Here is a 25884-nt window from a genome sequence, read left to right as displayed (position 1 = left end):
TTGTGGGCTGGGGTCACCAGAGGAGCTGGCCAGAGGACTCTGCAGGGCTCACTTTGAGCTGCCTTTCTCAGGCTGCTGCCAAGTGCCTGGCAGCATGTGGAGCAGAGCCCTCACACTGCTAGGCAAAAAAGGAAGGATGATTTACTGCAGCCACCTTTGAGTTTAAAAATGAAAGAACTGAAGGGTCTTTGCATTCAATGTTTTACTCAGAGTGAAGCAGGACACCAATGATGGACACCACATGAGCTAAGTCAGCAGTAGCCTTCGTAAAAGGTCATCCTTGCATTCAGTGGGTGAAATCCCACTGAAAGTAAATTATAATAAAAAAGGAGCATTAAAGCTGAAAAGGCAGATATAGCTTTCTGCATCTGCAAAATTCCATTCCAAAATGTATAAGCAGTTAACTCAGTCATAAGAACAGAAGAGAAAGGTGTCAGCACCTGGGAAACTGACAGAATTTTTTCCTACTTTGGGAAGAGGTATCCCAATCCTGTAATAGGACTGGGCAATGTGGTCCCTGGCAGTCTCATGCAATTCGTGTCTTTCCACCCTTGTGTGGAAAGACAGAGGTCCTGTGCGAGTGTTCCCATTTCCACTGCTCAGCGTGCCTACCCTTTAAAAAGTAATTCACAGGCAACACCCTGGAACGTGTTCTGCAGGTCAGAGAAGTCAAACTCTGCCAGGTTTAATTGGAAGAGGGAAATGGTTTCCAGACATGATGAAGATCCGCTGAGAACGTCACCCCAAATGTATATCTCCAGGGGCTAACAGCTCAGGGCTACTGGTTGAAAATATCTGTGTGGCTGAGGCACTGGTCTTACCAACACTGGACAAACACAGCACCAGAAACTGCAGCCTCAAGCTCATAGATGCAGCACGTTCACCTGCTCATTAAATGGATATGGATTATAGAGTAGAGGCAATATAGCGTCAAATGCCACTCTCAGTGGCTGCAATGTTAATCTAGAGAAGGGAATATTGCTTCAGTGCCATTTCCTTCATCAAACCAGGGCTGTGGGCCCAGCAGTGTCACCGTATGCACCAATTGCTTTTTCAACACTGTTTATACAAAATGTAAATGTACAAATGCAGGTAAAAAGTGAGGGTAAGTTGAGCTCCTCTATGTAATCAAACAGGAGACAACACTTAGAGCCGTAATACAAACCACAGTTTATAATCAGAATGCAATGTAATCACTGAAACAGATGCAAAAAGATAAAACCGTATAATTCTGAGTTGCCAATAATTAGTGCTCTGTATCTTGGAGAGCACTGAGGTGCTCTGTTTCTGTTTATGTATGTCCACATTTTAGAGGCATAAAGAGAAAGAATTCAGCACAATGCCATGGAAAAGTCCTTTCTGATCCTCTCCCATAACATTTTTACAAGGAGAGTTCTCAGCAAGCCTCATGTTTGCTCCTGAATCAATCTGTGACAGTGAGAGAAAGAGAGAAATTGGTCTTTTAGGACCAGTTGAGAAAAATAGCATCGCTAAGCTGACACATGGACACTGACTGCACTGACTGAGACAAAAGGCTACAATAAAGAAAGAAAGCACAGAGGGCTGCCTGGCAGAAGAGAAAAGGTGGGAGAAAATGTTTCAACCAAGGTAAAGCAGACAAGAAAAATGAGTTTTAACATGCAGATAACTCACCTCATAGTGATAATCCATACAAGTTAACTCCCTCCAGCAGCGATCTCCTCGAATTTTAATCAGACCCTGAGGGGAAAGAAAAGACAAAAAAATACTGTCACAAATATTTTATTTTATTTCAACGTGTGTCTCAAGGTATTACCTCAAGGTGCCAAATACTCTGGGGTTAAACTACAAGGAGAAACTGTAACAGCAGGGAAGCACAGAGCCTGGCATGACTCCTGGGGACCCCACAGCACATCTGCACCTCAGGCCCAGTCATTGTACCAAACGGAGCATAATGCAATGAGAGCTTCAGCATGATTCCTTCACTGCTTGTTTACTGAAAATTTGACACAAAACCCTTGTGGAATATGTCACATGGCTTAAAGAGTGCTGGGAGACTCATGACCCACAGTTGAGTCTCTGCAGAGAGGCTGTGGGTAGCTCAGTGCTCCCAGCATTGGCTTCCAGCTCTGCTGCTGGGACCTTTCTGTATAACAGACTGAAAAGTTACCCACAGACCTAAATACAGCTGCATTTGCAATTTTTAAACCCAGACCAAACTGTCTCCCTCTTGCAAAGCTGCCTCTGCTGCCTACAAAATAGGAAACAGTGACACAGACTGGGACAGGGATCCCCCAGCCTCACCAGCCCTGAGCTGGATACAGAGATGCAATCAAAGTAATTAGAGAAACAAAAGAGGAGAAGGGGAAGGAAGCTGACAGATCTAAACACAGATGAATGCACTAATGACAGGTCTGCTCCACCTTAGGTTAGAGGTTGGCAATGAAATAAGCAGGTATCAGAGGCTGCTGTGCATTGATATTTCAGGGCAACAAGAGGGTGAAATTTCCAAATCAGTGGGTCCATTCCAGGGCTGGCAGTAATATTGGGATTAAATTTCTTTGCCTCAGTGATGAAGAGCAGAAAGGAATCAGTCGTCCACAGCAGGAAAGACACCTGGCCAGGGATGAGCCTGCTAGCAGGAAGCTGTGCAATCAAGCTGTGCCAGCCCAAAGGTATGCGGGCTCAGCCTGATGGCTTTGATGTATGGCGAAAGGTCCCTGATTAGGATCACCATATCCCAAATTGAGGAAAGCTTCACTAGTCAAAAGGTTGAACCAGCTCTATCATCTGCATACAATTAGGGGGTATTTGCCTACCTCTGACATTGCCCCTAATTATAATGTTCCTGCCTGCCTTAGTAGAAACATGCAGGGAGTTTCTGCAAGGACCCATCGCTTGCTACACTAGGAGCATCCTGAAACTTCTTTACATTTGCAGTAGGGAAAGTCTTCCAGAAGAGACCAGAGACCTGTCAGTGCCAAAATCTGAATGGTCAGAGGAGGAGGAGATTCCAGCACTATGGCACATCCTGGCCTTCCGGTTTCATACAAATTACTAAAAAAAGCCCACTTCACTTGCAGCATTAAACAAAGTTTAGCAGTCTTGAGGCTCAAAAAAAGAAAAAACTAACCCAAATTCCAGTGAAAGACCCCAGAAAAACTGTACAGATGTCCTAAATATCTAGATGTCCAGAAATATCTAGTTCCCATGGCTGTAGGGAATGTATAAAGGCTGAATGTCGTCGGAGAGCCCAGGGCTGCTGAGCATGGAAAAGAGGGGACAGAGCAGAGCCTAGCAACTCCTGACTGGCACAGAAGGGGTCAACTGGGAACCATTACTGATCATTTCTCCTGATACATATATCAGGATAACATAAAGACAATCTGATGGAAGGACCCAAGCTCGTCTAGAAAAAACCAAAAGATGTACTTTTCAACATGGTAAATCTTTTCACTTATGGAAGCCAGAAGTACAAATGTGTTCAAAAGGAATTGGACATATTCCCAGAGGACAGGTTTGGGGCAACTTCTGAACACAACCTCCTCCCTGGAAAGTCCCTAAACCACTTGACTGCCAGAAGCTTCGAGGAGCTGCCCTAGAAGATCACTTTATGTTTTATATTCTTCCCCAAGGAATGTTAATGGCTGCTACTAGAGACCATGTAAGAAGTTAGTTGGACTTTGGGCTTAACCCAACATAGACTTTCCTAACCAAATAAAGATTCACAAAAATAGTTATGAGCTTATTTGGCAGGGAAATCAATAGGAAATGGGCACCTTTCTTGTTTTGAGCCTCATCCCAGATGATGTTTAGACACGCATGTCTTTGTGAACGGCGGTGACCCCAGTAGCCTTCAGCAGGGCTATTTCCAGCCTTCAGTTACACCTGTTATCAGGCACATTGCTGACTTCAAGCAGATTTCACCCATCTGATGTTCCAAATTATTTTTCTTTTTTTTCTTCTCTAGCCATAAAATATTGAAATAGTTTTCATGCCAATGCTAAATGAAAAGGACAGTAAACAGAAACTATTACATATTTCCAAAATCCCTGAATCCAGAGAATGCTGATCCAAGAATAAACATGGTAGAGTTAAGGCAATAAAAGCCCAGACGCCTCATGGCACATCTCTTGGAGCAAGACAAAAGTCCACCTTCTCTGAGCCATTTGGACACAACAGCATCCTGAGGTCAAGGAAGAAAAAGCCAGACAGACAGCACAAGTCCCATGAGCTCTCAGCATCAACTATCAGCTGCAGGAAAAGTATCACCTCACAGAGGCAAATGCTAGAGGTGCAGCAGAGCAAACCAATGCCCTCATAACCAGCCACGAAGAACAAGGAGATAGAGTAAAAGATAATAATTGTTTTATGGAAGTGATTGATAAGGAATGTGCAATAAGGCAAAGGTTTCTGTGGTGTCCGATGTGGCTCTGCACAACCAATGAACAAGGAAGGGTACCAAAGCAGTGTGGTGCATGCTCTGTCTGGGATGCTGGTACCCTGCACATCCCTGCTGGCCTTCAGACCTGAAAAATTCCCTGAGGACTACACTGAAGCCTGAGCACCTGCCCTCCCTGCAGCCTCCAGAGAAGAGGCAACTTCAGACCTCATGCGTGCAGCCGTCACACGCAGGCTGCAATGGGAATGGCTTGGGGTGGCTCCATGCATGGCTGAGAAGGGCCCAAACCAGGAGGTCACATCTAGAAATACCCCAGCCCCGGAAGGTTTGCATCTCAGCATCATCATGAAATGGACACCCTCCCACACAGACCACCACCATCAGCACCAAAAAAACCCCAAGCAGAAGTGGTCCAAAAGGCGCAGATAAAAGCATGATGGATACAAAGTGTTACCATATAAGACCCACAGGATGGGAAAGCGAGACGGTGGCTGTTCTGCAATTTTGCTCTCTAGGGAGATATTCAGCAGATCCCATCACTCTCTTCTCCATCACTCTGCGAGGGCTGGAACAGGGGAGGCAGGGACAAGACAGACTCGCTGTCAACACTCACGGCTGCATCTCCCCCTCCTGAATCATCTGCAGCTTGCTCTGCCCCTCCAACCTTTTCTAAAATTACCGGATCCGTTGATAGCATCTCACAGGATGTGCTGCAGCCGCCAGCCCTGTCAGTGGCACGACGGACGCTACCAACAGCTCTGTGCAAGAATGCTGGAATATTAAAAAAGGATAGCTATCTTGATGACCTTCCCTCCTACCTTGCCCAAGCTGTTATCAAGCTCTGTTATTCAGCAGGGATAATTAAAACAAGTGTACGACAGAAAATCACCATACTGAAATCAATCTCTTTCCTGCGATGAGTCACTAAGAGAGTTAATCACATTTTGTTTACTATAAAGCTTTTAAACAGGAAAGTCACTTAAAGCTCTTAACATCAAATCTGTTTTTCAGCATAGAAAACTCCCACTCTCATAATTTGGGGGCGTTTCAAGTCTTCTTTACTCTGCTGCTGTCTCCAAGTCCACTTCCACTCCCACGCTGGCATGCAAGTTTTCCAGTTTTCAAATTAAGTTGGACCAAGAGCATGTAGTGCATGAAAATCTACATGCTCTGTACCTTAATCTCTGATGGGGAAGAAGGACCACAGAAGGAGATCAAGCCATAGTGTTTCACAAAATAGCCTTGCTGTGAAGAGTAGTGGATCCATGAGTACTGTCACACTTAGGACAAGCTCTGACATACCTTACTGCCTCATGCTCGCACAGACTCTTTTTTTTTTCCACACTCTCTCGTAATTAGCTGACTTCTGGTGAGAAGTTTGGAAGTCAGCTCCCGTCCTCCTGAAGATTCAAACCTAGTTTGAGAGACAGTATCTCCATCCAAGTGAGCACAGGAGGACCAAAAGAGGAGGGGAGGAAACGAGGATCCCCACTTAACTTGATTTCTCTACTAACAATTCCCGATCCATTTTCAAGATTCCTATGTGTATATTGAACCACCCTGGACTCCACACCTGCAGCAGATTACACTGACATACCACAGATCAAAGTATGAGGAAAAATCCTCATCCCCTGCTCGGAGACAGGCAGAGGTTAGTACATCTCTCATGTACCTCAATTGTCCACTTTGAATGAGGAGAGGATGTGCGATGGATCAGAAGGAAAAGGAGCCAGAATGTATGTACATGGGACAACGCCACAAGACTCCAGCAGACCTGGAAGACCCTCCTCTTGTCTGAACATAAGCTACAAACATCTTTCAAGAAGTATTTTTGGAGCAAATATTATGCAAAGAGATGAATGATATGGACAAATTAAATGGAAAACAAGGAAAGGAAAGAAATCACGCAGCAGCACTTTGGAGAGCAGGACTCATATCCCTGAAATCGCATCTCTAACTGCTTCCTTCCCACAGAGCATGGCAGTCAGATCTCATACCTCCAGCTACCTCCTGGTAGTGTTGCTTGAGCAGAAGGAAAGGAAGGAAACAGTCTTATTTTAGGCTCTGGTGAGGCACAGTATGTGATTGAAACTGAGCTCCACAGACCGACCTTAGGTGGGACAGATCATGGTGTTTTGCTGCATTAAGACTGTGTTGGAGGCAATACCTGACTGTCAGAAAGAGCAGGGTGGAAATGTTTTAACAAAGGACTTTCCCATTACTTTTTTGGGGTATTTTTGGAGAGTAGGACTTGTCTCGTACCTTCAAAGTCCATGAACACATAAAGGCTTTTAGAGCATTCAGTAGCCCCCAGGCTATGGGCTATTGCTACTACAAACCCGATGTATCAGCCTTCGGCTTAATTGCTCTTTCTCTCAAGTGTACAAGTCTCTAGTTTTTGTAAAGAATAAGTTCAAGGCTCCAGAAGCACACAAAAAAAAGCAACACTTGCAGAGCGTTCTTCCTATTTTCCAGTGGTGGTGTTCTCTATGCCAAGCCTGGTTCCTTTCCATCTCTCCCAGCTTTAATTTCTCCTTGTGGTGTTCCAGAAGCTCCAGGTAGCATTTTGATACAGTATCAAAATTGACCTGTTAGCTCAGCACTAATTAATGCTGTCAGAAGTTACCCATGCTTACAGGTAGGCAATAAGAAAATATTCCCAAGTGCATCTACTGTTAACTCCTGAGAAACTGCTGCCCTACACGGGGAACAGACCTGCCAGCCCCCATATACTGAGGAGTTGATAAAAAAATGTGATTGAGTGACTAAAAAAAGACAGGTGAATTCAGTGCACCCATTGTAATTTACTTTTCAGACTGGACTGCACCCAAACGTACTAAACCACCCCAGCTTTTACGGCCCTTTTGAAGTATCCCGAAGATGCGAGAACAATAAGATACCATCATGCAGAAGAGGAAAGCCTTTCTCATCCTGCTTTCAGCACCTTGTCCAACACAACCATCTCCCTGACTTTTTATTAAACTCGCAAAGTTAGGCTGCCTGCACAGCAGGGGCTATGTGCCAGCTGGTAACATCATTACTCCTGGTTATCTTACAACACCTGACCACATTTCACAAGTCTGAAATAAAGAAGAAAATCTCCAGATCCCAGGAAATTTGAAACAGCATCTGATGCCATCCTGCAGGCAGGTATTTACTATTTGCACAGCAATAGTACAGAGGATTTCGTGTCACCAAACACAACCTCGTTGGGCAGGATGCTGCACCAACACAGAACAACACCCTGAGCCCTCTGGGCACCTCATAGAATCGTTTAGTTTGGAAAAGATCTTTAAGATCAAAGAGTCCAACTGTAAATTCTGCACTGCCATGCTGCACAAAACCATGTCCCTAAGTAGCATGCAGCTTCCTCTGTCAACTCAAGTCATCACTGGTATAAGAAGTCACTGTTTTTATTTATACAAGTTTTGATTTTATTCCAGCTCAACATAATACTCTTAATATTGTCACGTGAGGATGCAATCATTTGGGAAACACACAGAAAAGATGTGCTATACAAAGCCCATCACACAAACTTGTTTCTTGTTTTCTAAATTCCAAAATGACTTGAAAAATGTTTTTTCCTTTTTTAAAGTGGATAAATTTAGGAAGTTTTTTATTTCTAAGCTAGCAGAGCATCAGATAAACACTTGAATTCTGCATTTATTTCAACACAAGTATTGAAAACTAATGGGCAGAAGATTGGGATTTTTTATAACATTTCTTAATTTTTCCTGCATTTCCTGGGGAAATGGAATTTCAAGTTCATTTTATTTTCGTGACAATAAAAGTAAATGCATATGTACAACCCCGGGAAAAAAAAACAAGCACCCCCAGAAACCCTGGCTCTGTTTGCACACTTGGGGGTGGGTGAAGGGACTTTCAAAGCCCCGCATATCAGAAGGGAAAGGTATTCAACAATACAAATTAAATATAAGCTAAAGGGAAGGAAGCAGGTGGCTAAGTGAACTAGTAATTGCCCTTTCACCTCTGTGGCCTTGCTTTGAATCCAGCTCTAACCAGAATTATTAAATTCATATTGATGGGATGGTGGCTACAAAGACACCAGGGTTCGAGCACTTTGGCTGAGCTTGTGGCAGCCAGAATGTGCACACAAGCCCCTTCCAGCAATACGAAAGCCTGGCTTGGGGAAGGGGAAAGTTGAGATCTTTTGTCATATTAATTTACAGCTGACTGCGGCTCCAGGCCATTCTGCACACTCAGAAATCTCCTCGCGCTGCTGTCCGCATGAGAACTATAAAATGTTCACCCTGGATTGAATTAGCATTCAGAATGAAATATGTGCTCAATACCTTCTCCTCTACTAAGTTTGCTCCCTTTAGGGCACAGCTGAGGAGCATTGGGGAGGATGGAGATGCAGCACCTGCTTGTACTTCGAAAACACCAACCTCCAGGGCTTGCAGGCTCTCACAATTAAGGTGCATTAAATTCACCAGCATTTGTCACAGGGGAAGGAAAATTACATTTAGGCTTCTTTAAAAAAAAAAAAAAAATTAATGGTGTTCAATAAAATGCCTGGTTTTAATCACCAGAGCTGCTCAGCCATCCTCACTGAGCCCCCACGCACTTTCCATCCACCAGCCAGCCCCCTGCTCTGTGTCCATGCATTCACGGTCACATACAAATGGCATATCCCAAACCCAGCCAATGTGCGCTCCGGATATATCACAGGTGACGTTTCTCACTCTACTTCTATTTTATTTGTCAGCTATAGGTAAGATGTGAGCTATGTGGAAAAAGACACTATTTTGCCTCCAGCATCATTGCTAGCTTTGATAGCTTACTGCAGCGTTACAGGAACGATAACGACTCAGTCACTTGAGCAGATCCACAAGCAACTGCAAGAGAAAAAACTTCAGTTCCCTGCAAATTCTTATGAAAACTCAAACTACAGAACTTCATCCTCCTGCCTGCCTGCTGCAGGACTTGACCCAGCCAGCAAAGCACCGAATCAGTCCGATTTATAAATCTCAATAAGCCTGCTGAAAACCAGCTATTTATGATTAATAAATTCTCTTTCAAATGAAGTAGACTGATGAATATATTTGCAAGGTTTGCAACTGGTGGCCAGGGGACTTTGGGGGTGGAAATCAAAATTACCCCTTCACTCCCACTGAATCAATTCCAGTCTTGCTTGATTGAGTAACCTCACATGCCCCCTTCCCTTTCTCCATCATTGGAAGAGTATCCAACAAAAGGAATTTCAGGGGAAATGAAGCCATAGAGAGGAAGTTTATGAACAGCTTTTGATTTCTACATCTCATGAGTTTGATTAAATTGTGGCAGAGGTCCCAAACCTAAGGACACAGCATACAGTAGCACAGGGAAAGTAATACAGGACTGGAAGGCAAACCCAAAGAGGGGTCTGGGCCATTGAACTGCTGGCTGCATTCTCTGAAGACAACTCAGTGTTTGGTTTTAGGGTATGGAAATCTGAATTTGCACTGTGGTATGCTGTGGATCACCTTCTCAAGTAACAGAGAGGCTGAATACGTGAAGAGAAGTCCTCGCTTTTCTACTGCATTTTCCAGTGCGAGAAGCACACCTGGACATTGTTCCTTTTCATTGTACCGTTCCTAGCTCCTGGCGTTAGGCTTAAGCTAAACACTGAGTTGGGAGGACTGCCTGGTCCCTGCTACCACTGGGCAGAGGCTCTGTAATGGGAACCTCCTCCTGAACCCCCAGGCCCTGCTCTAGACCTTCTGATCTGCAGAAGGCTCAGAGCGTGGGAACTGTGCATGTCCATCCCAGGAGAGGGGGAGAGCCCTTCCACCATGACCACACTGTGGCAAACCTGCCCAAAGAAAATCCACAGCACTACTCTTGCTCCCTCTTCCCCATCGATTCCACCAGCCTGATGTTTGCCCCTCTTACCCAAAAGATCAAACTTAGGCACAAGTCAGTTCAGGATGCACCATCACAGATAGCTCTATAACAATTTTATGAAGAGTATGAGGAGTAAAATATCTCCACAGAAAGAAAACAGGTTATTTATTTATTGGACGCCAGCATCTTGCTCCGCACGCCCCTGAGCCACGCAGTCACTCGGAGGGAAGGAAGCAGCTCAACTCCAACACATCAAATCCTTCCTTTTCATCTGCCGCAGATTGCTCTGCCCAACTGTATCCCTTTCAGGCTGCTGTACTTTGGTGATTCAAAATGAAAAAAAGCCTAAATAATTAAAATGTCATTCAAGCTCTAAGCCGATATGAGTCACTGTTACAAAAAAAATCTTAAAAATTCTTTCAGGAGTGGGGGATAATTATATTCCTCCCTATCTATTGATTTTTCTCTACAATGCAGATGTCAGATTTTCCACGGTTTTTTTCTTTTTCTCCTTTTTTTTTTTCCCTGGAGTGAGTGTCAAGGAGGAACAAAGCAGTCTTTGAGACTTTTTCAGCCCAAAATTAATTCTGAAAAAAAAAATGGTACAGACAGGCCAATAGCACGGGAAGCTGAGAACAAGCCTGGTGACTCAAGCTATGTCTGCAAAACCCCTATTGATATCGGCTCTAGAGAGACGGTTGGGGTACGGGGCACTAGTGTTATAAATTTAGAGTCAATTTAAAAACCTTTCTGTGTCTTCACAATACAAAAGATGAGGAAAAAAGAAAAAAAAAACCCTCAATGAAGGGCAATCCTAAATTCTGGATGTTATTTTTTTTTGTAATATAACACACTGCAAGAGAAAATTCCAAGTCCCAAATGGTGCCTTGCACCTCACACACTCTGTCGTCCGCTACCAGCTACCCATATAAAAAGCGGTTTCAATGTCTTTTGAAAGTCAAACATATACTAGTGAATTCTGAAGACAAACTGTAATTTAGGCCCCAATTTAGGCCGCCAGTTCACCGAAGGAGGAAGAAGTTTTGTACAGGTTGTTTTATGATTTATTTTTTTTTAACAAAAACATGTTTAAGGACTACAGGACAGGGACCATAGAGCTACACTGCGCCTCAGTCCTGCCAGACCCTGTCTCCTGAAGCACTCCAATCTCAGGAACCTAACATCATGCCTTTAGACCACCACAGAAATAATAAAGCACTCTGAGTTTTCCTGCTGTTTTGCAGCAGGTTGCTCAGTCTGCTTGCTGCCTGTCTGCTCCAACTTCCTCCTGCATTTGAAAGGATAACTCTTGAAAAATTTCTGGATGTTATTTCAGCCTCAATGATAAATATCATTCCCAACTGCTGTACTCACCAGGGGAAAGATGCTTTTCGTCTGTGACACTGCAGTAGAATTACACAGCAATGGCACAGTCCTTCTGCTGGACATGTAAAACTGCCTCTGAACTCCATGACAGTGTTTTATAACTTTTTTTTTTTCTGGTATACCTCATAATGGACACAATATTTCATTCCCAAGTCCTGTAAGAGCTCTAGCTTTTTGACAATTCAGTACATTTTCTATGGTCCTTTTATGCATTAAGGTTCATGTTATGGTTATTGAAACTGTTTGCATACTTTTAAATCTTTGCATAATTTATAAGCCCAGATCTTCCACCGCAGAACGCTCTGGTGCAGGGTTTGCCATGAACTTCACTGGTAGCAGAGGCTGGATTTGGGCCAGACCTTTCCAGATCTTCTATGTTCCCTGCCAGCCTCCCATCTCACACCCGCAGGCTCTGCCAGGGAGTTCAAGGCAGGCATAGGGAAGAATGATCTGGATTGTCCACGCTGCACCAGGTGGTTTCATTCCTTTCTTTAAGAAATACTACACAGGGAAGATGTGACAATAGGTATTAGGCTTTTTGGAAAGTTATTCCTACAACTCTGACAGTAGTGAACTAAAGGCTTTAAAAAGAGCTGTACCTGATGTTCATACAAACCTCTCATTAAATGAACAACTGGTAATTCAAGTCTCTCCTCTTCTTCCATGAAAAGAGTGAAATAACGGGCTAGGATATCTTCCTTAGCCAGACAATGACGAGCTTATGCTCCTTAGATGACACTGCTGGTTAAATAGCTTTATTCTGTACCTTGTGCATCAGTTTGAAGCTCATAGTCAGCCTTACTCAGCTTCAAGTCTGACCCAAGATGACGGCACTTCCTTGTCATCTGGAGAACATTAGTTCTGGTCCAACATTAGCAGATTATAGGACCAGGCTACAGATTCTGTGGATTAATGCACCTTCAGGTGAACAAACCCCATCTGCCCAGTATCCTTTTGCACAGGCAGGGATGGGTTCTGAGACAGCACCAGAAACAGACGCCTATAGGATAGGTGCCACCCACAGAAGAGGTGACCATCTAGATTCTGCTGCCAACAGGCACAGGTTGATCCACCACAAGAGCTAAACCAGAGTCACCACAAAATGCAAAGCACCTCAACTCGAGGAACTGGAAATCACTTTTCTGAGAGATAAGTCACAAGCGTTGATTTTGTTTTATCTGTTGCTGGTTTATCCCCCAGCTACCAGAAAGACCCTTTGAGAAGCCACCATGACTGCGCCAGTATCTGATTGACTTTGAAGACCGAGCTGCAAGGAGTGGGTGAAAGGGATTTTCAAAAGTACTTGGCATTAGAGGCTCCTGTCTTTTACAGCCACCGAAGGAACAACAAGTCTTCCTGCCAAGGGCTATTACTAGACAAATGGAGAGAGATCAGAGGCACAAAGGAGGTTGCTAAGGAGTCAAGTGTGGGATCCCTGCAGAGAGGAGGAGGGCTGCAGCTGGGACGGCAAAGGTCAGAACATTGCAGACATCATTTTCCAAAAATTCCCATGAAGCCCCGGCGCGGGAGTCGGGAGCCTGGCCCTGCCGTGCTCGCCTATGAATAATGAGAAAGCCATAAAAGAAAGCTCCCTTTCTTCCCTCCTACCCACGCTAATGTAATAAAACAAATTAGAATAATTATTCTCAATTTCAGAGCCATAATGCCCAGGATCAGGGCACGCTTGTCACTGAAATGACAACTACATCCGTTTTATTCTTCTTCCTTTTTTTGTATTTACAGAGATCGTCTAAATTCCAACTTTTATTTCATTACATCTAATGCAATTTTACTACAGGCATCCAGATTCTGTTTGCTTCAAAGTCTTCATTATTTTTGCCAGAAAGTTCATCTCCCTTATTAGCTAATCACATCCCCACCCTTTCCAGTAACCTTTAAAATGCCACCCACGTTATGACACTTTTAACAGAATTCAAGCAAAAACAAAACAAGAGAAATGAAGAGTTTAACATGAACCACCAGTTTCTAAAATATTCACTGCAGTTGGTTAAAAGAAACATTTTTTAAGGGTAAAGAAAATTTAAAATATTTTTTAAAGAGATTAGATATCTAAAATATACACAAATAACCTGGAAATAATTGATCCTTTCTCTGTGAAAACAAGTCTCTGTGTGAAATACGGACATTTACTACAAAACAATGATGAGAATTTAGTGGAAGAATTTAATGCTAATTATTATAAATCTTTTTGCACTATTTCTCTCCCAAGACTACCACTTTAAATGATCTTTTTTCTCCTTTAAAAGGGGAAACACATCTTTTGTGTAGAGTTGAAACACCAGAGAACTTAAATTATTGTTAAGTTTCTGCCTGCCAAAAAAAAAGCTTCAGGACTCCTCTGTTTTGCAGCAGCTCCTTCTGAGGATCTAATCAAACAGTGTGGAGAGGCAGAGATTCAATCTTCCAGGGGTTCAATCTGTACTTACATTCAGAAACAGGAATCCAGAAAGTGGGGAAAAAAATTAAGAAAAATTGTGTTTACAGACACAAAAATTTGTGACTGACAAGTAACTAATCAACCTCAAAAAATGCTTTTGGGTTCCCCTCAGGATCTCCCACGTGATGTGTCCTGAGTAAGAGGCGGGCAGTGATTCCTGGGAAGACCTCTCCAGTACATGAAGATATGGGGGAGAAAAAAACCCCTTCCTTACGTGACCCCATCCCTGTCCCCTGGTGTGCCACCAGCCTGGTGAGTGAGCAGCGGGCCCTGCAACAGTTATAAGGGTGTCACATGAGGAAGACATCAAGGACACTGCACACAAAGCAGATTATTTGAATATTATTTTATAATATTATAAACAGTATTGTTATATAACACACATTAAAGGATCTAATTCTTGGGGCAAACTTGAAGCTTGGCCTTAAGCTGCCCAATCTCACGTCCCAGGCTGAGGAGCAGAGCCTGCAGGGCACAGACCCATCTGCACACAGACCCCGCGGCGTCCTCCCAACCCCAACACCTGCATCAGCCAGTGACAGATTGGCAGCTTTAAACCTGAATTTCCTTGCTTTGGGCACTTTTAAATTAAAGTGGTAATGTGCTTTAAATCCTGTTTCCCTGCTTTTTCACTACACTCTTCAATCCTTTCCTCCAGAAACTAATCAAGATGTCTCCGACTTAGTTATACTCTCTGCTCCAGCCACCTTCCCCGGTAACTTATTCCATATGTTTGTGATCCTTTGCAAGACACAGTTCCACGTTAATTCCCTATTTACTTCCAGTTTCCCAACGTACTGTTACATCCCCAGCTCTTGAATCCCTTTCCAATCTCCTCACTGCATCTCCAGCAGTGATAATTATTTGTGCAGGACATCACATCAGCAAGCTGGCAAACATTACCTTTGACTCACGTACACATCTGAACAGTGCCGCTTGCTCTTGACTAATGGGGCATTGCCAGCCCACCCTGATGCAAAGTAAAACACTTATTGGAAACCCTTGAGAAATGACCACCTCTCCATTAACATTCCAGACAAGTTGCACTGCATGCAAAGGGGCTCACACGTCAAGAAGTGTCTATAAAGCATCACTGCTCATAGAGCACCAACATCTCCATGTAGCTACAGCAATGGGAAAAGGGATCTTGAAAAGAAGTGCAGGAGAGGTAAGTGCAGGAGAGGTCAGTGCAGAGAAGCCATGCAGAGACTTCAAAGGCACACAATGCTGGCCACAAGCAGAGGGGCAAGATGGGTCCTGTCCATCACAGAGGGTCCATGACCCAAAACCCAAGTAACAGCAGAAGGTATAAGTTCTCCATTTTTCATCAGGACACACTGAAAGCATTTTCCTTCCCTTGCCTCCTTCCCAGGTGTGAACATGCCTTGTGTCAGCAATATTGGCTCCACTCCAGAGCCAGAGCACCCAAGATACCTGGACTAAAGTGAGCAAATCCCAGCACCAGCCTGCTACAGTTCAATAGCAGCAAGCAGTTGTGCTGGCCTGGCACAGCTGCTCCTGGTCTGGAGCTCTGCTGCCATGAAACAGGGATGCAGTAAGGTTGAAAGAACATGAGAGTGGGTATCTCAAGGCATTTAACCTTATTTTCACTGATATTCCCACTGATACCTCCTTTGCTCAGGTTGTGCATTAGGACAGGATCCATATTATCAGAACAGCAACCACCAGCCCTCAGCTATGTGTAACACACAGAACTGTCAGACATCATATTTGTGTCCCCCAAAGAATGGGAAGGAAGAGGCATGGGAGACAGCTTTAAATGGAGATGATGAAAGCTACCCAAATTGAAGCATACCATCACTGTTTGGTGCTTCCAGAAGAACTACTAATCTTCCAGAAGGAACAATACAGGCAGCAAACACTTGTATTCGCTCTGGTTCAAGAAAACTCGGTGTCAGCTCTTGCTTCTCATTGGCTGCAAGTCCAAACTGATCTAAAGGTATTCCGTTTGTCTCGTGTTTTACAGGAGGAACATCAGCCATAAATGGATAATGATATTTCCATTCTGCTTTTAGCACCAGCTCTCCGAGTGCCAGCTGCACAGTTGCAGCTGAACAGAGCTGCAGTAAAACAGCAGAATCTCACACTTCCAGGCGGAGTTCCCTCACATGACTTTCCCTACTACCTCCATATGCAGCAGGCCATGCTCAGCTAATACACACTCATTAAAAACCTACACACGTACTCTGAATAGCTCAAAACCTGAAATAACAGAGCAGGAGAGACAGCACATGTGCAAATGCTATCATGCACCCCCACAAAAATCTCTCCTGTCTCCCCCATTCATATCTGCCCACTACATAATGCTCTCCTCAGTTAAGCCAAAGATGTCAAGATCAGTCCTTGCATCTTTACACGGAGCTGGGCAGGCCTGAACCAAGCTGTGCATGGTTTTGGTAGCACCAGGCTCAGCAAATCTTATCAAGTGGGAAGGGGCCCTGGCACGGCATTCTTTGTCAGACAGGGCTCCCACATTGTCACTCCTGCTGTGCCCATGCTCATCCCAGCTTTTCCCCCAGGCTCAATCTGGGAACTGTTTCCCTATCCCAGTCCTTAAGTCATAATTTCTGGCCACAGCAGAGGGGAAGTTTTTGTAGAGGACTCACTGCTTGCTTTGATTTTTGACCTGGTAAATCCATGACCTGTCCCATCATTATCACCATACTCCAGCTGGAAGAGGCAACACTACACCAAGAGTTAGACCTGAACTCATCACGCACCCTGCTTATATTGACAGAAAGATGTGCTGACAGAAAGGAACAGCCTCACATTTAACTGCCTCTTGTCAAAAATCTCATCTGGTGTGAGACTGGAGGAGCTGTGTGTAACAGAGGCAACCCTTGGGAATAATCAGTGAGGGAATCATAAAAGTCATGTTTTTAAATCCTTGGTCTATGGTCAAAAGCAACAGCCTTTGCAAGTCAAGATTCAGCTCAATGTAGGACAAGATGCAGCCTGAGCTCCTTCACAGCACAGTGTCACATCACACCACAAGCTGGACAGGGATTGTTAAAAATCATACACCAGAGGAAAACCCCACATCAGAGAAATCACGACATGTCTCCAACACCCAGCATTGCTACCCCCTACCCTCTGAGGCTGGTTTCAGGGAGATCAAGGATAAACCCTGTCTAGGCTTCTCCCTAAAATCTAGTTAAATCCCATTCCCACACTCCTATTCTTTTACATGTGCTTTTTCAGTTACTAAGTTTTATCAGTGTTACTATAGTTACACACACAGGTGTTGACAAAATCAAATTCTCACATTTCTAAGCAAGTATGCATGCAATGCTTCTTAAGACACTCAACTAATGGAAAAATAGAGACTATATTTTATGGTTTACGTACGCAATCACTAATGACTTTCAGGATCCAAGGAGCTACTACAGAATTTCAGCAACACGGCATTAGCAATTCATCAGCTCACGAGGACTCATCAGGACATCAGCTCACCAGGACAATCCATCAGAACTCCCCAGACTGTCCCCAACACAAGTGGGGCAGGTATCTGGATTCCCCCAGCACGTGTTTTTTGCTTGCAGCAGGTAATTACACAGAATACATGAAGTTGACAAAGTTGTCATATACTTTCAAGTCTTTCTCAAAATAGGAATGGGACTAACATTTGTTGAATGGAGTATTAGTCACAAATTACATTTTGTGATAAAGGAGAGCTCATGAGCAATGCTGCTGCTTGTCACAAAAAAATCCCCAACCAAAAGCAAACCAGACACTTGCCCACCTCAGAGGTAAAGCCCAGAGCAGCACATGATCATAGTCCTAGTAATTAAGACAGAAGCTCCCCCCACAGCCCAGTCAAAGCATGAAGCCACAAGATGGAAAGCCACAAGATGCAGGGGAGACACTGCTCCACCAAAACAGGGAAGCATTGCTACTCTTCCAATAAGTCCCAGTACTTGAGATCAGGCAATTACAGAAAGCTGCAGTTTGACTAAATGGCTGCTGGGAGCAGAAAGCCCCTCAGGACTCCTAGCTTGCTATGAGGGGCTCAGAGAAGAGCCTGATCTAGAGCAGGGAACTGGGCCAGCAGCATGCAGACAGCCTCAAACACCATCCTCAAACCCATCAAATGTACCAAGTCCAACAACAGCTCTGAAGGGAAAAGAGCAGCTGGAAGACAAACTCTGTCTGATGAAAAAAAAACCCTGTATATATATATTTACTTAAAAGGGGGTTGAGGCTTTGAGAGCACAGCATCGTGCCTTCGATGTCTCTCCAGGTACTTGCAGACGTCAAAACACCTCATTACCAGCAGCCAACGTTGCCGAGCAAAGCACCTCCCTGACAGCACGGGTTGCTCATCTTGGCAAGTCACCGCAGTTGGGATATTGTCCTTGGTTACTGCCTGACAGATTGAGCATGCACCTTTGCTTACCCACCTCTTGATTCTTGTGGAAACACAAAACAACATGTTGCATCTTCCAATATTCAAGAAATCAGAGTGACAGAGAGTTGCAAGCAAAATCACAAAGACAGCAAGTCACCGAGCACCTCTGAGGCAAATCAGCCCTGTAAATGTCTGTTTGCATCACTTATTTCCTAACAAGCTGCTCGCTCACACAAAGGGACTGCTATTCTGTTGCCTCTGCGTGTTCCTAAGAAGCATCCGTCTTTACATCCTGCACTAATGGATGATTAGGAACATCAAACATATAGATTGAATCACATAATTATGCCTTTTAAAAAGTCAGAAATATTTGAGATCAGCCCAGCACTGGCTGCCAATCAAAATCCCAGAAGCAGAGCCTGCCTGTGTTCTTTGCCTCCTGCAAGCATGAAGCTGGCATTATTTTCCTTCTCATATGCTCTATCTCCCCTAAGCAAGCCCAGCCAGCCCCCAGGGATGGTATGCACAATAAAGCAAGATCTGGACATGATTTTGAGGGTCAAGATTAGCAAGGAAACAGGAAGGCTCCCTTACACCAGACCAGGGCTGGATGACAATGCTCACACGCTTTAGCAGCAAACACCTGGTTAAGACTAAGAGAGGAGGCAAGAGGACCACATTAGGGATGCTGCTTAGTGTCAGAAGCAATATTCACCTCCTAAAATTAGAGAGGTTAACAGGTAAACACAAAAGCAAAGGCAGTAGCAAAGCAGGGGAGCAGGCACCGTGCATTCATGAGCTTCATGTGCTGCTCAGATATCTTCCACCAGCTCTGTGGACTTCTATGGTTTATGTGGTGGAAAGTATAAAAGACATTGCTGTTCAAATGAACTAGGAAGTTGCAAACAACTGTGTGGCGTGACAGGATATGGCAAGCTTTTAAAATGATGATTAATGTGCTCTGGGGAGACCAAAAGCAACGATCATGTCATTGGGTTAGGAAGTAATGTCCTTTATAGAATCTTAGAACGGTAGGGGTTAGAAGGGATCTTTAGAGATCATCTAGTCCAGTCCCCCTGCAGAAGCAGATTCACCTAGATCAGGTCACATAGGAACATGCCCAGGTGGGTCCACTTTCCTTTCTTTACAGTCAGGTTGTTTTTTGTACCCAGCGACTCACTGGGCTTAATTTTCTGTTCCTTCACAGGCTGACAAAAGAAGGGGTGCAACGGACATCACCGCATCAGCACTCATTTTGGTAGGAATTCATAGTGCTTCAATGTCTCTGGTTGTTAGAACTCTGACTGAGTTTTAGAGTTCCCAAATGTGATATACTGATTGGAAAAAGAAAGGGCTGACAAGTGAAATCAACTCATGTGTACTGTAGAAAACAGGAAAGCTCTGGTATAAGAACCTAAAGTCTTCACTGGGAGTCATCACATTGCAAAAGAGAGACAAACTTGCCCATCCACAGTGTGTTTCAAACACGCACATAGCACCTCTCACCCAACATCCAGCACAAGGTGAGAAAAAAACAAGCTGACCAAAGGAATGCTGTTTGCTTGGAGGACAGCATTTTCCAAGGAAACCCTTACCCAACCAGCAAGAAGAGTCCCCAAAGAAACACAGGAAAGTTGAACTTTTTTTCTGCCTAAGATATAATCATTGCCAATCCCATTCCTGGGAAAAAAAATTCCCTCAGCCCACATTTGTACACATGCCTCAGCTCCTGCCTAGATTAGGGAAGAAACCAAAGATGGCCTGTGAGCAGAGACACCTGCGCTCCAGGAGGACGCTTCGGTTTCATGCATTAAACTTGCTTCCCAGTGCCTGCAAGCATCATTACCCTGCCTGAGAAGGAAACGTACATGTGTTTGGGCCCCAAAACATTAAAGATACTATCAATCACCAATTTACACTTGCTTGTATAGATCCCCATTTAATGACCTTTCCATGTTTTCCTTTCCTGTGTCTGTTACTTATAGATCAGCAACCCAGACAAAGGACGCAAGGGGCAGCATCTCTTCTGCAGCGAGCTCTCTCTAAAATACCAGAGTTATTACCCTCCAGATAAAACCAGGAAGCAGCACAGAGATAACAGTAACAAAGACATTTCATGAGCACAACCAAACATTTTTATACCCAACCTGTCTCATAATTCAGAATGTGTGTGTATATTTATATATATATAACAAATTAGCAGGAACAGAGCAAAGCTCAGTCAGACTCTCATTGCAAAAGGAAAGCAGGATGCAAGCTTGGTGATGATATAACTCATTAAGAAAAAAAATGTGTTTCCCTGCAATTGATGTAATGGGCTGTTGATTATTTCTGTAATCAGCACCATGACTGAGAAGAAATGTTTCAGAAGCTGAGAAGCATCAAGACCACAGAAGTCAATCTCCATCCACCAGAAATGAAGGGGCTAATATTTGTTGAAGATGTCATTGGTGGGAAACGGTGCAAATAATACATTCACAATGAGGTTCCTGAAAAAAAAAAATGAACCCCAAAAAAATACTCCACAAAACCAACCTCCCACCCCAAACACAACCATGTTGTCTCAAGTCCTGCAGTGAAAGTGAAGTCTAACTTTCATTTGAAGTAACTCCTACCTTGGACTGCACAAGGTCAGAGAATTAACAGGTCACTTCACACGATCTCACCTGGCAGGGCAGGGAACATTTTCAGTTCCCTGCTGCACAGGGGCCCTGTAGAGATAGGGCCCCTTTGGGTCACCCACACGGATCCTCACAACTGTCATTAACAGCCAGCCAGTGCGGTATTACTGCACTCACAAATCTTTAATGGTTTAGATCTTTGCTGCCCTCAAAAATATAACGAAGAAACCACACAGGCCAGTTATTAAAGCGCTTATCATTCTGTGCTTAAAGGAGAGGACAGGAAATTTAATTTGTAATAAAACATGGATGGGTATTTTTGGCAGGTTAGCAGTCTTCCACTGTGTTCCCTAAATAGTTGCTTAAAATACCTCAAAAGTATTGTAAAAACCATGTCTCAGTAGTGGCTGGTGTTAAGTGCTGCTTTAAACTTGTAGAAACTCTTTCTCAGGTGGAGCACGGCTGCCCTTGGGACTGTGCCTTCCCTGTAGCCATCTCGCAGCTCAGGAACATGTGGCTGCAGCCAGCTTGAGGACAGATATGACTGGGACCTTCTGCAGACAACTAATTTTAACCAAGTCAACATGATATTTGCATGAGATATGAGAAAACATCAAGAACAACCGACATTTTCCAATCAAATTTAAGACCAAATCCATCCTTATTTTCTTATCCAAAAAGTTTCAACAGCAACTTGTTGGTTTGTTCTCACTAGACCAACTACATACCCTTGATACCTGTTGGATCTGCTCTAGCAAGACCCACATATCTTATGGCATTTAAAAAGCATTACAAAGATGACTGTCCTATAAACTCTTACTGTCTATTTTCAATCAGCAGTTATTTAAAATCTATGAGATTGTCCACACATTGTATAGCATCTGAGAAGCCGCCCTTTCATGCAACATGTGAGCATGCGCTTTCCAGTATTTACTGTGATAACACACTCTCCACTAACAAAGTTGTCTTGAAAACAGGCAACACTAAGGTTAACACCAAAAGATTCTCTTTATTTTATTTTTATGAGCAGGAGGATAATTAATTGCATCTTGAGCTCAACTGCAGATTCGAGCACCTTCAGAGCTGGGGTGAGAGATGGACTTTAGAACAAATGGACACAGGAATGCTCCACTGCCTGCAATCTCTTTTTGCACTGATGATCCTTAGCTTACTAAGTTTTGACACATTTTGAAACATCCAAAATGCAGATCCAGGTGACAAGGTAATGCTCCTGCCACACCTTTATTTTAACAAAGATGTGTCAGTTCCTGATGGATTATTTTACAAGTTACTTGGGAATTTCCACTCGCACAGGGACAGTAATGCAGCAAATGTTCTCTTTGCAAACGCAGCACAGAGAATGACATTGCAATAAAGCATACACAAAGGAAAAATATCTCAGGTTTAAGCTCCTGGTTCCTAGGAATTACCCACTGTATTCCAAACCATCTTATCAAAGAGATACAATGCTCAAGTCTCAAACTTCCATTTTATTCCTCTTCAAGAGCCAATCACAAGAGCACCACCAACATATCAAAACGGATATTCTTACTCCTATGTTTGTCCTCCTTAAAATAAACACCCATCGTAAATTGAAAGATTCTGTGAGCCAGAGCATGAAGCATTTCCTGCTACATAATACTTCCTTGTAACCAGAAAAATTTCTACACTGGAAGAATTCAACTCCAAGACTTTCTCCTTGCTGTCACCTCAAAAACCACAAATACATGAAGTCCCACTCACCGCTCCAAGCATGATCCTGAAAATCAGCCACCGAAAGCCCCAGATGACAATGCTGGAAGGAGGAGTGTGCTGGGGCAGGCGGGAGAGGGTCCAGAGCGGGCAGAGGAATATCCCCAGGAACCCTGTTTCTAGGAGCTGTGACTCCCATCCTGTAGTGCCAACATGTGAGAAATGAAAAAGAAAACAGTTATTTCAAGTCCTGTGGGTAATACTTTCACAAATTTTCAACACCGAAGAAGAAAAAAAAAGAAAATTGTAATGCTTTTTAAGCTTAACTTGGAGGAACTGAGGTGTCAACTCTGTCCAAATACACACATCACACACTCTGGGAATTCATGTGCTTTAAGCTGCAGCACGAATGACATGTCTACGTTTTGGCAGACACATCATTCTAATTTTGGTGCATTGGGTTGTGTTATTCTCCACACGCTCACCCATTTGTTGTTTATGTGCTTTTTTAAACAGTGTGACACGAAAAAAACCCACAAAACTTTCATGAAATGAAGGAAAATGTGATTTCAGTGCCCTGGGAATTGGTGATTTAGGCACACAACTGATTGGTGTCACCACTGATTCCTGCAATCACAGACCAATCGAGCTACTGCCACTTGCCCACTGACTTTACTGGATTTGTGCCAAAAATGAGGCAGTCTCTATCTTCAAAAGACAACTATTCAAATCACTTTCTTATTCATAATCAACATTAGCATGCAACCAGAAGCTTTGAATCTTGAATTGTAAAGAAAAATCATTGTGAAAATGTCCAAATCATCCATTAAGCCAGTTTCACAGGACTGAATACTAGCAGAGCTGAGATCAAAACAGAGTCTTGTAACGACAGTGAACCTATCACCTGTGATATCGGATGCTTTGGACAAGGCAGACTATAATCTACTTCATGCAAATCTGCATTTTGCATTTTCTTTTTCCAGCACAGAAGACAGTATAAATATTTAAATGATTATTCTGGAAGAGCCAGAACACAGCAGTTCTGTTTTGACAGGTGAAGTCCAATCTCCACTATGCTTTTAAGCAACAATGTACTGATGCCAAAACCAAATTACTCCAACTTTGTCCTACCTCTAATTACACACTCTTATTTTCAAATATTTCTGTGTGACACGATTGCACTCAGAAGACATTTTAAAAGGTTTTGAAAAAGACACTAAATGGCACTCTAGTGGGGACAATTCCCGAAAACTCAGCAACCTCATTGGTGTCATTTAAGGTGCTGTTCTTCCTGTCTACATGTCTACATAAACTAAACCAGATGATGCCTGTGAGTCAGTTGTAGCCATGTCCCTTCCCAAGAGCCCCCATGCACTTCACTCATTTTCAAATGGCAGTGACAAAGTTTGCTCCCTTCACCTAGACCAACCAAACACCTACCAGAGACATTAATTTCTTCCAGCTCCAGTCTGAGACACCTGATCGCACAGCAGGTTGAGATTTATTCAAACTCATGATTTCATATTGTCACACAAGCAAAACTACACTGAATTTCCTTTAAAATATTTTAAGAAACAGTCATGCAGTCCCCTTTTTTTATCTTAACATGCACAAGGTCCCTTAAATCAAAATAGATTTTTGTTTTCTCAAAAATACTATTATGTCAAACAGTTGTTAACAAAAAATCTCCTTTCTCCTTCCTTACATCCTATGGTTTCAACAGATATGCCAACTGCCCAAATTAGTGCTTCTGAGAGAAGCAGTAAAGTATAAAGCAGCTGCACAAGGAAAGCAATGGCTAATACAAAATGTGAAAGGTTAATTGTTACTAAACCCAGCCACAAACAGCAGTTATGGGTCTAACTGGCACCAAAATGGTAGTATATCTCCTTCGTTTCTGCCTGCACAAGAATCCCACTGTTATTAGCGTTTTCATATGTTAATTACTGTGTTCCCCTGCAGACCTATAGGATGCAGGCTGGATGGCTGAGCAGGAGGGCATACCCCTCTATATCTCCAAACAGCCTTTAGATCCCTACGTATGCATTTCCCTTCCAGAGCAGCATCACCTCTCACCACAGTGGCTTTTTTTTTCCCTCCCCTTTTTAATTTAATTTTTAAATTGAATGCCCAAAAGGTGTTTACATGCATGGAGAGAAGGGGAAAGAAAGGAATTGCTGGTCCTATGTGTCACATTTCTTGCATGTTAACTGGGTTATAGGAGCATGCACCCAGCACACAGGGACACGTGCATGAGCGTGCGTGTGTCCGAAGCAAAGCCCAAGCCTTCCTGGTATGTGCTGGCCTCTGAGGATCAGGAGTTCAGCCTGCACCTGTGCTTCTTGTTCCAAAGCGACAAGTCTGAATCCTGGCACCACCACCACCCGGCTGCGAGGCCAATGGCATAATCTAATGTGAACCGTGCCAGTGAGGGGGGAACCGCTCAGCGCCGCAGCGGGAGGGGGGACCAGAGTCAACAGTGCTGCCAGCTGTTGGGAGAAACCTCTTAAATTAACCGCTGCTGACAACGGGGGCTGGCAGTGGGTGCAGCTAAGCCTGCACCAAACAGGGTTTAACTGCAAGTGCAGCCAAGGACAAACTATGGTCACAGCACTATTTCAGAAGTCTGTCTAAACCTCCTTGGCTTGTGGGTAAATCCTGTTCCGTTCTGGCTGCTCTGCACCCATCAACAGCAATAGGCAAATCTGCTAGCACAAGATGAAGTGTTGTGCTGTACTTTGGTCTGCTATTGAGCTTCAGAGCAGAACACATTAAGTTCCTGCTAAAAACCAAGTTTGAGATGCAGATATGCATGGAGAGCCTCTGATTTATTAACAACCCTCTTCCTGATGGACTGAGTCCCCACAGCTGGTAACTAGGTCATGCAGATCAATTTTCCATACCAGCACCCACCACCCAAACAGTCACATACCCTGCCCTCAGCTGCAGAAGCTCCTTCTCCAGCCTTCATTCATCTTCTTTCCATCCCAAGCAGCTCCTTGCCCTGGACCCTCCCCTGTGCAAAGCCAACCTGCTCCCAACCCACTACCAAAGCTTTCACTGCTTTCCCCTTCCCCATTTAGTATGGATCTGATCCTGGCTGTAACTTGTTAGTCCTCTCACAGGCTTC

General features: G+C 43.7%; 1 protein-coding gene across 2 annotated transcripts in view; it reads right to left on the bottom strand.

Moving 5' to 3' along the window:
* The window catches only part of LMF1 (lipase maturation factor 1), a 205993-nt gene that overhangs the window by 125438 nt on the left and 54671 nt on the right, over positions 1-25884 (bottom strand). For both annotated transcript variants that reach the window (XM_061992553.1, XM_061992552.1), the window contains 2 exons: positions 22806-22954; positions 1654-1719 (listed from right to left, as the gene is read on the bottom strand). In XM_061992553.1, coding sequence (XP_061848537.1) covers positions 1654-1719; positions 22806-22954 — 215 coding nt within the window. The remainder of the gene's footprint in view (positions 1-1653; positions 1720-22805; positions 22955-25884) is intronic.

This window comes from Colius striatus, chromosome 3 (genome assembly GCF_028858725.1).
Source record: "Colius striatus isolate bColStr4 chromosome 3, bColStr4.1.hap1, whole genome shotgun sequence".
Taxonomy (NCBI): domain Eukaryota; kingdom Metazoa; phylum Chordata; class Aves; order Coliiformes; family Coliidae; genus Colius; species Colius striatus.
This window is presented reverse-complemented; position numbering and strand designations above follow the sequence as displayed.